The sequence below is a fragment of the Ornithodoros turicata genome, unplaced genomic scaffold (assembly GCF_037126465.1).
Source record: "Ornithodoros turicata isolate Travis unplaced genomic scaffold, ASM3712646v1 Chromosome15, whole genome shotgun sequence".
NCBI classification, from domain to species: Eukaryota; Metazoa; Arthropoda; class Arachnida; order Ixodida; family Argasidae; genus Ornithodoros; species Ornithodoros turicata.
In genome coordinates, this window is record NW_026999318.1 from 2,161,162 (window position 1) to 2,170,423 (window position 9,262).

The 9,262-nt window shown below is 46.9% G+C and overlaps 1 protein-coding gene across 1 annotated transcript; it reads right to left on the reverse strand.

Moving 5' to 3' along the window:
* Window positions 1-7,986: 7,986 nt before the first annotated feature.
* LOC135372466 (uncharacterized) lies at window positions 7,987-8,589 on the reverse strand. Its single transcript, XM_064606074.1, has one exon. It carries the CDS (start codon window positions 8,587-8,589, stop codon window positions 7,987-7,989), a length of 603 nt encoding a protein of 200 aa, XP_064462144.1.
* Window positions 8,590-9,262: the final 673 nt, after the last annotated feature.

Below are 9,262 nucleotides of genomic sequence, written 5' to 3' on the forward strand. Positions count from 1 at the left end.
GCACTTCCAAAGGACAGTTTTGAGGGAAGGGGGAGTTGAGCCCCGCACAAGGGCGTTTAACTTGATTATGACTTTACACAACTTCATTATGAAGTAGGGGTGCAGTGAACTGTAACATTTGCTGCTTTTTTTTCTCTCCGTATTAAAATGGACAGAGTGAGAGACAGTGTTACTGATGGACTTATACAGTCGTTATAGTATACAGATAGGACCATACAAAAAGTTCAAAAACAAAAAGCAAATGTTTGAGTGAATCCACCTCTTTCAAAAAAGCGAGCGCGCATGCGTCAGACCCTTGCCTCTTCCCTGCTCCGCGCGTGACCTCGAACTGGTTAGAAAAGTACCGCGCTTCTTGTAGTGTGCCTGACTCCATGCCGGCGAGTTGACTTTCGTATGGTTGCACAAATTACTATCGGGACGACAAGCGGGTTCGTCTTTTTAGATTTCCCTCGGAGAAATTATATCCGGAGAGACGGAAAGTGTGGATCCGAGCTGTAAAAAGAGTCAAGAAAGACGGTACGCCTTGGAAGCCCACGATACATTCGAGGATTTGCGGCGCACACTTTGTGACAGGTGAGAATGTAAACTACCACTCGTTTGATTGGTATTTAGCTCAATGTTAGCATCTCAGAGTAACACTGATGATTCAACGATTCAGGGCTTCATTTTTGCTCATTTAAGGCAGACTTGTACGTATTTGGAGTATTGTATTTAAAATACTGTATTTTAAATACAATTTGCGGTATTTTGGTACTCTACTCAATACTTTCGGTTTTGTGTATTTGTACTCTATTTAAAATACTTTTTATGGTATTTTCTACTCAATACTCTAATTACATATCTTGGATCTCCCTCTCAAACTTTGTGTCTCGTCTTTCCATAATCTTGCTTGTTCTGTGAAAATTTCCTGAGTCCCTCGGACTTGACCCGGACATTTGCCCTTCTTGGAAGTACCCATTTAGAGATCTTGCCCCGTGTGTACTAATCTTCAGCGAGTGAGGGTTGTATTATGTGTGCCCTGACGCGGTAACGCCGAATTCTGACCTCGCCGGGCAGGGACCTGCAGAAGTTTGCTTTGTTCTGGGTCACATGTGCTTAGTGGTGTTATGTGGTATCTCTTTGTCATCTTTTTGGGACTTGTGTTTAGATGACTCCTATCACACAGGGGCGGCTTGCGTAGTACGCGGGCTTTAGGTGATTCATGTCACATGGCGGCGACTTGCCGCATTGACCAGTGACCTGTGACGTTTTGCGTTCAAGGATAAATAGTATCTTAACTGTATTTCAAATACTTTTTGAAGTATTTCGTACTCTATCTTAATTACTGTAATTTTCATGTATTTATACTCTATCTTAATTGCATTCTAACGTCAGTATTTATTATCTTATCTTAAATACATTTTTGAGTATCTTGTACATGTCTGATTTAAGGTGAACCGCACAATGACAAAAGCCATATCGATTACGTGCCGACAGTTTTCATCTACAAAAAGTAAAACAACAATGCAGCTCTGGATAGGTATCAGCGCCGAAAACGAAGAATGACGCTAAAAGGTAATGGCCTTCTAACGCACGGTTAAGAGTAAAGGTTGATTATGGCAAAGCCTAACAGATGTAGTCATTCTTGCTTCTTCTTGCTTCTGACACGAACGTCATGTTTCAGGACAAAACACTATCACCTGTGGCCGTCAGAAGTGTTTGATCAGTGGCGTGAGGCTCAGGGTGACACAGAAATTTCAAAAGGATTAATTGAGTCCGTGTCACTAGACAAGGCTGCTACATTTCACTTTTCCAACAGTTCAAGGCGTCAGACAGCCCTGCCACAAATACACAAGCAAACAACCTTACTCAAGACACGCAGCTGTGCTCAAGGATGGAGTGCATGCCAGTGGTGGTTGAGCCTGAGCTTGAGCCTGGTAAGTGTGCGCTGGAATCTACATTTTTAAGCATGGACTTTAAATTGGAAAAGCAATTTCTCTTCTATCGTCGAATAACAAGGCTTTGCGGGCACATTACACAGACATGCTTTACAGCGTGCTGGTTGTTACTTAGTCACGTAATGTATTCCTTGACCAAGGCAGGTGCTAATAGCTATAACCTGTGTACCGAAATGTGTTTTGGATACGTATTTGCTTATGCACCTTCATTGCAACTGCTACGCAGTGCATTTTTCTTCAGACATTGAAGCCCCTACAAGTGCTCAGCCCGTGCCAGAGGATATTGGGGAACCAGAAGAGGACCTGCGTGGAAGCCGGCACGCTTGCAGCAGGAAGTCCTAACACTCACAGCGTGTAACACCTACCCTCAAGTAGAGCTTAGTGGTATTAAAGGGACCATGAAATGATTTTCGAGGATTCCGAGTACTCTGCGGGAAACCGTTCTCATGATCCATCACTATCGTACACACATCGACTTTTAACCGTATTCAGTACAACGGGGGCGCAGTTATCAGACAAAAATAGCAGGGCGTAACCGCTGGATATATGCCTTCGAAGTGGGCTTACGTCATCGCCATCCAATCCTCTCAGCCAACTGTGAACGACGAGGAAGACACACCCCACCGGACCACGTGGATGCATGGTTTCGGTTTGGACAACAACGACGTCGTATATCTCCCGTCGAAATCACTTGAAATATGGCGAAAGGCAAATTATCAGCAATTGTGGAAGAGGTTATGCGACACATACAGCGTCTATGGATCGTTCGGTACGCAGCAGCTCGTAGAATGTCACCGACGAAGGTATGTTCTGACGAAGAAGAAGTTCAAAGAGGAAAACGTGCTCCGGTAACCATGCTGACAGTCAACGGCTATATAGCTATATTACATTTCTCGTAGGATTCTGTGTCAACGGTTAGTTACATTCCTGTCTCCAAGTCAAATTAAAACATATTTCATGACAAAGTATGCAAGCTTATTTGAAAATTTTGCACTTTGCTCGCAAAAGCCCGTCCGCGAATCGGCAACATGTTCTGTGTATGATGTCACGGCCAGTTCGCCTCGGAGGCGGGCCGTAGCAGCTGCCGTTCACGCCTGTGGTAAATATAGAATATTTTCGCTATTTGTACGATTTTCAACTTCATATTTCACAGAGTGAATGCTTTAGTACAGGGGAACTAATTAAAAATGATTGTGGGCTTGTCAAAAATCCTTTCATGGTCCCTTTAAGTCTAGTCTTTTGAGCTTAGAACTGATACAAAACGATGCAGAGTGCCAGTACTACACTGGATTCCCAAACTTTGGTGTCTTCCAAGCTCTTTTTGATTTTTTGTTCCCTCGTGCTTCTGTGATGACATACTGGGGCAGTATAAAGAAAAAGCTGAATGATAAACGTGGCCGAATGCGAAGTTTTTCATGGTCCTCGTCAGGCTAAGAAATGGCATGTCCGGAAGGGAGATATCTCGCAATTTTGGGGTGTCAGAGGGCAATTTCAGTAAGATATTTGCAAGGTGGTCAGTAAGATATTTGTTACATGGATCAATTTTCTTCAGCGAGAGCCGAAGGACATTACACGCTTCCCAACTGTCGCACAGATAAAGCCACATCTACCTAAGGTATTCCAGGAGTTCCCAAACATGAGGTTGGTACTTGATGCAACTGAAGTTAGAATTCAGAGGCCATCATCTCTGAATGCACAAAGGCAAACCTTTTCACACTACAAGCACTACAATATGTACAAGGTGGTCGATGGATGGACCCCAGATGGCTATATCAGCTACGTGTCAAAACTTTGGGGTGGGTCGGTATCTGATGTCCAAATAGTGCAGAAAAGCGGCATTTTTGATAGTTTTGAACCCTGGTGATTGTATAATGGTGGACAAAGGCTTTAACTTCCCCTGTGTTCCCCAGGGAATTGACATATACGTCCCCGTTTTCGGATTAGAGGAGAAGCAAAAATGTCTAGTGAAGCAGTGCTAAGCACAAGAAAGGTGGCGAGTGCTCGGATTCATGTTGAACGTGTAATCACAAGAGTGAAAGAATTTTGCATCCTTGACAAGCCCTTTCCCATCAACATGGTCGACATAGCAGAGCACATATTTGATGTGTGTTGTTATTTGAGCAACTTCCACTGCCCTTTAATTAGGGGTAACTTTGATTACTCATAACATTGGTACTTCATGCACACCAATGCATACAATTCACATGGACACAAATGTTGTGAGCAATAGTGAATGAACTTTATGTACACTAAAATACTTGCAAACATTTCTGGGTCCAGAGTACTCTTCAATGAAGCCTCCTCAAGCGTATTTTAAGATCTCCAATTACACTGGCTACATACGTAATTTTTTTATATGACACATAGGGCCCTAAGGTTCCCAGCCGACGTACTCGCCTGGTAATGACCGCAGGCATGAGAGCGTGCTCTGTAAAATACATCAATGCTGGCAAGCCGTTAACGTCCCAGAAGTCCTTATCGAAGTATATTCTTTCAATGTCTATGGATTGTGCTAGGTCTGCATGGTTCATCCATGCCACAAAATCACACCACTGGTGTCCCGTGACAGCCATCTGGCCTTGTATTTGGATGTAGTAACTGTGTGTGCGCTTGAGCTTTACTTCCCCGCCGTCAACTTCACAACAGAAGTCCTTTGTTACACATGCTTCCAACGGGGACATACCCTGCTTGCTAAAGGGGATGTAGAGGACGACGGTCTTCCTCTACATGAGCCCCGACCGGCGATGATGGTATGCCACGGACAGGCGATAACGGTGGCCTATCTCCATGGCCGCGCCGGTGGAACTGAGGCAGGTGCTCCAGGCGCGTGGCCATCTTCGTCGTCGTCCACCGTCCGCTACATCACTCCCCCCCTCAGACGCGGAGTGGCACTTGCGGTTGAGTGGTTGAAGTTTGCGTTGATACTAAGACGGGAGGAATGGCGACGGCACGTGGACGTGGGAAAGTGAGGCTTGAGAAGTGAGAAAGTACGGCTTGAGTTCGCGGTAGCAGGCGCGGCAGGATAGCCGGCGTGGACATTCGTTGTAGAACGTTGTTGCGGACGGTCGATTTAGTGTGCTGTGCCGTCGTGCTGCTGCGCCAGTGATCAGCTTGCGTCGTGTCAAGTGGAAGCAGGACGATGGGGGCAGCGTGAGACATTTCCGCGAGCGACCTCCGGAAAGCGTTGCCGAGCTGACGCATGTGCGGCGTTTGTCGCTGCGCCACAAAACTCCCAATCATCATCAGCAGCAGCATGTGCGGCGTCAGGGCGTAAGAACAGCGACGTACCGATACCGGTAGTGGAGCGTGTTGCTCATTGAACAGTCGCTGGTGATGCCGGGGTGTGCCATCGCGAAGTACGTGGAGGCCTGAAGAAGAGTGCGGGACCACGGCGTACCGCGACCGGTACGGGCGTTGAAGCCGAAGAGTGCCGGGTCAGAAGAAGTGAGCGTAGCCTCCGATTACGAGCCCCGGCGGAGCGACGTGCTCGGTGAGTCACGATAGGTGGGCCCTAGCGCCATCGTCTGCTGTCTTGAGCAGGTGAGCGGATGTTGCTGCCCCATTATAGTCGTCGTTGGGATGGTATGAAGGTTGGGATGGTTGGGATGGTATGGTACGCCGAACATGGTGGTCGTTGTTCGGGTCACCACATGTAGAGGACGATGGTCTTCCTCTACATGAGCCCCGACCGGCGATGATGGTATGCCACGGAGAGGCGATGACGGTGGCCTATCTCCATGGCCGCGCCGGTGGAACTGAGGCAGGTGCTCCAGGCGCGTGGCCATCTTCGTCTTTGTCCACCGGCCGCTACATGGCATTTGACTTCAAGAAGGCCCTCTTCGCCATGTACCATAACAATCCTGTCTGGTGATGCAGCCAGAACGTTGTTCTCAGGGTGAATGGGAAGCCCAGTCTCGTGTATGGTGACATGTTTCTCATACAGTGACATAACTTCTTTGTACGCTTGTACTGCATGGGCCTCATGCTGTCATCCAATGATGATTGCCTTCGCTGCCACCTGCTGTCGAGGGTACAAAATATTGGCAAGCAGTCTGTCTGGTTTTTGGCAGTTGATTATGCGTGCAAAATTAGAAGCCGTGATGCGTCCAATTCGCTCCTGGTGCCACTTCCTGTTCTCTGCTTGTCCTCTTGTACTTTCTGTCACTGCTTCCATCTCCTCCTCTGACATAGGAAAGATACAGTGCATGTACCTTTGTACCTCCTGCCTAGCCTTTGCTCCCCAGAGATCATCATTATCCTCAATCAACTCTTTCACTTTCGCTTGGATGCTGTTAGGTGGACCACTGTACCTCAGCCACTGCAGGGCTGGACAAGATCCTGTCAATTTCTCCTGTAGGGCGTTGCAGTCAGAAGAGGAATACTCCTGGCTCCTTTGGCAAGTGTTGTAAGTCCTTTTCTTAACTTCTGGAGTTGGCTTATTAACAAGAAATTTCCGGAAGGTAATGTCCTGCAATGGCGTTGCTGGGCCACGTTCTTTTGCTGCAGTACAAAAACAAACTGATTAGCATGAGTACATTATGCAAATGTGAAAGGTCAGCGATGAGCAAAGTACATCAAGCTAGTACTTGAAAGTACCAAGTGCACAGTCCCATTAGTGCTTCGGGAACAGTACAATGTACTTTACCGAAATTTTTACACTGGTCACAGCGTACCTGATCATCTAATATGCTGTATATGTTTGCCGAACTAAAGGGGGCACCGCCGAAATATGAAACTTATACATACATTGCCTGGGAATAATCCATTGACATGGCAGGTCCGTGCATGAAAGCTCGGTTAACGCAGTGCGCCGGCCTTTCTCTGGCACGTAGAGTAGCAATACGGCAAAGTGATGGCACGTTTCACTCAGTATGAAAAAATAACAAAGAGGGGATGATTACTTTGGACATAAAGCTCCGGCCTTGTGCGAAATCAGTTCACGTACACGGTACCGCGTCGACTCACCCAGCAACGCAGGTGCAGTAACCACCTAGAACTCGTCCATCTACACGACGAAACCACGCTGACACAACATGTTGCCCGGTCTTCATCGATGGCAGGCACGTTCCTCTTATGAGGAAGAGCTCGGAATCTTCTGAAACAGGGTTGACCATTACGTTCCGTATGTGTCTTTCTGCCATGAAAGACCAGTCGCGGTGCGCTTGCTTGACAGACGGTGTATTGCTATTCAATAGGTAATAACAGGACATCTGGCAGGCTGCTGTGACAACAGGCAAGCTGCGCCATATAAAAGGGAATTGGAGCAGATACGCCAAGCAGAAGGCAGTATACAGCTACAAATAATATGAAATGTTACCGACGTCATGGGGGGGAGGGGAGAAAAGTGCCTCCCTGTGAATTTACCATAGAACGTGGTACACTGCCTTCCACATCACATGAAGTGCCGACAAGGTCAGAAGGGTCTGACAGTGCGCGAGCCCCTGCAACAATTGAAGCAACAGTTAACAGCGACAACAGTTACACCAGAGGCAACTCTCAACACACCACGCCACCGCAGCAACCAGCCTGGACGAGCCTGAATGGCTGAATTAAAAGCCTTCTTTGCAGAAATGGATGAAATGAGTAGGCACAGAGATGAAAGAGAAAGGGAGTGTGAACATAACAGAGAAAGGAGGCACAAAGAAGTTGTCAGATTCTATATGATAAGCAGCAACTTAAGATGTCTGTTAGGCAAAGCAGAGGTGCCATTAGAATTATATATTTTCATAGTCCCTCTTTTTGTCCTTGTTTCCCCACATGCAGTGTTTTATATTGTTAGTTGTTATATTTCACTCCTTTTCATGCACTAAACTCACTTCCTGGCATAGGATACTTGTGTGTTTGTCTGTCTGCAGGTCTCTGTGCACTTTCGCCTTAGGAATAATGTTCCTATTCCTATTTGAGCCACCTGCTCTCTATTTTATAATATCTTGATCAAAGGTAGTGTAGACACACTACGTAATGAAGTATAAACTTAGGAGGAATAATACAGATGAATCGAAAGAGCTTCTATATTGTGTTGTTCTACCTACTCTTGAATGACTTGCATTTATTGTGCTTCCATGTTGACAAGCCACTGATGCGTCAACTCGCCGAGGGTGTGCACTGCAGTTTGTTCCTCCCCCATGTCGCCATCTCCAGGTTCCAGGTCTTCTTGGCTCTCCTGGAGACTCTCCTCCATGAGGTCCTCAGCATCGATGTACAAATTGTGTACAACGCAGCATGACATGATCAACTGACACATCCTCTCCGTGGAAAAAAATTCTACATCCTTTAGCTGCCGAAATGTTTGCTTTAGAATGCCAAAGGTCTTCTCAATGAGCACTCGTGTGGCACTCAGCTTCGTGTTAAATGTCGACTGCACTTCTGTCGGGTTTCCATAGTCCTTATATGGAGTTATAAGGTATTCCCGGCAAGGATAAGCAGCGTCACCAAGAGTGTGGTTCCTGCCACCATCGCACAAAGAAGGCAGACATTTTGGTGCATTGGGCAATGTGAGGACTCTCCCATCATGGATCTTGCTTGGAAAGCCTGTTGACATGTCCAGAAAACGGTCACAATTGTCACAAATTCCCAGGAGTGTCAGTGAAATCATGTCGTGCCGGTTGACGTACATGACACAGGGCTTGTGTGCAGGACACCGGATTGGCATGAAAGTGCCATCAGTGCAGCAAATGATCCCAGATAGTGTACCATAGTGGTACTGTCCCGTAGTGTAACACCGAGATAACCGCAAGGGAATAAAATGAAACGTAGTAACGAGAGGGCGCGTAAGCGTCACACCATCTTAATAAATCGACTTAAGCAAAGAAGACTGTCAACTAGGGCCTTCGACGCTAACCAGGCCACATCTGATTTCATGAACCCCTGGTCACTACATATCTTTCTAGTAGAAGGACAGGTGAGTCCACGTGCACCGAACGCCATTCCAGTAATAACAACCTCTTTGCCCGGGAAGCACTCACGGAGGGACTCATACTTGGTTGCCTTTTCTAGGACTTTCTTCTCGAGGGTGGTCACACTGCTATCCCCAGGCCACGGCTATGTTCACAATAGTGACCCGGCCGCCATCTTGCACCACGATGTCAGGTTTTAATCTTGCTCCCTCGGCAGTGTAGACCATTTCCTGGGTTACTTGAGCCTGAGGATTGTATTTTCCGATGAGGCGGGCAACCTGGCCGTATAACAAATTGTGGCGTTCAATGCTCGGGCCCGCAAAACTGTAATATATGCTCTTGGGTTTCGTCGGCCTCCTTGCAGTGGTGGCAGAGTCTCTCACGGGGGTCGATTGCGTGCTTGTTGTATAACGCCTGACAGGGAAAAAT

Excerpts from the sequence above, each read along its gene's own strand:
- LOC135372466 (XM_064606074.1), bottom strand. The coding sequence starts at position 8,589 with ATGCCAATCCGGTGTCCTGCACACAAGCCCTGTGTCATGTACGTCAAC.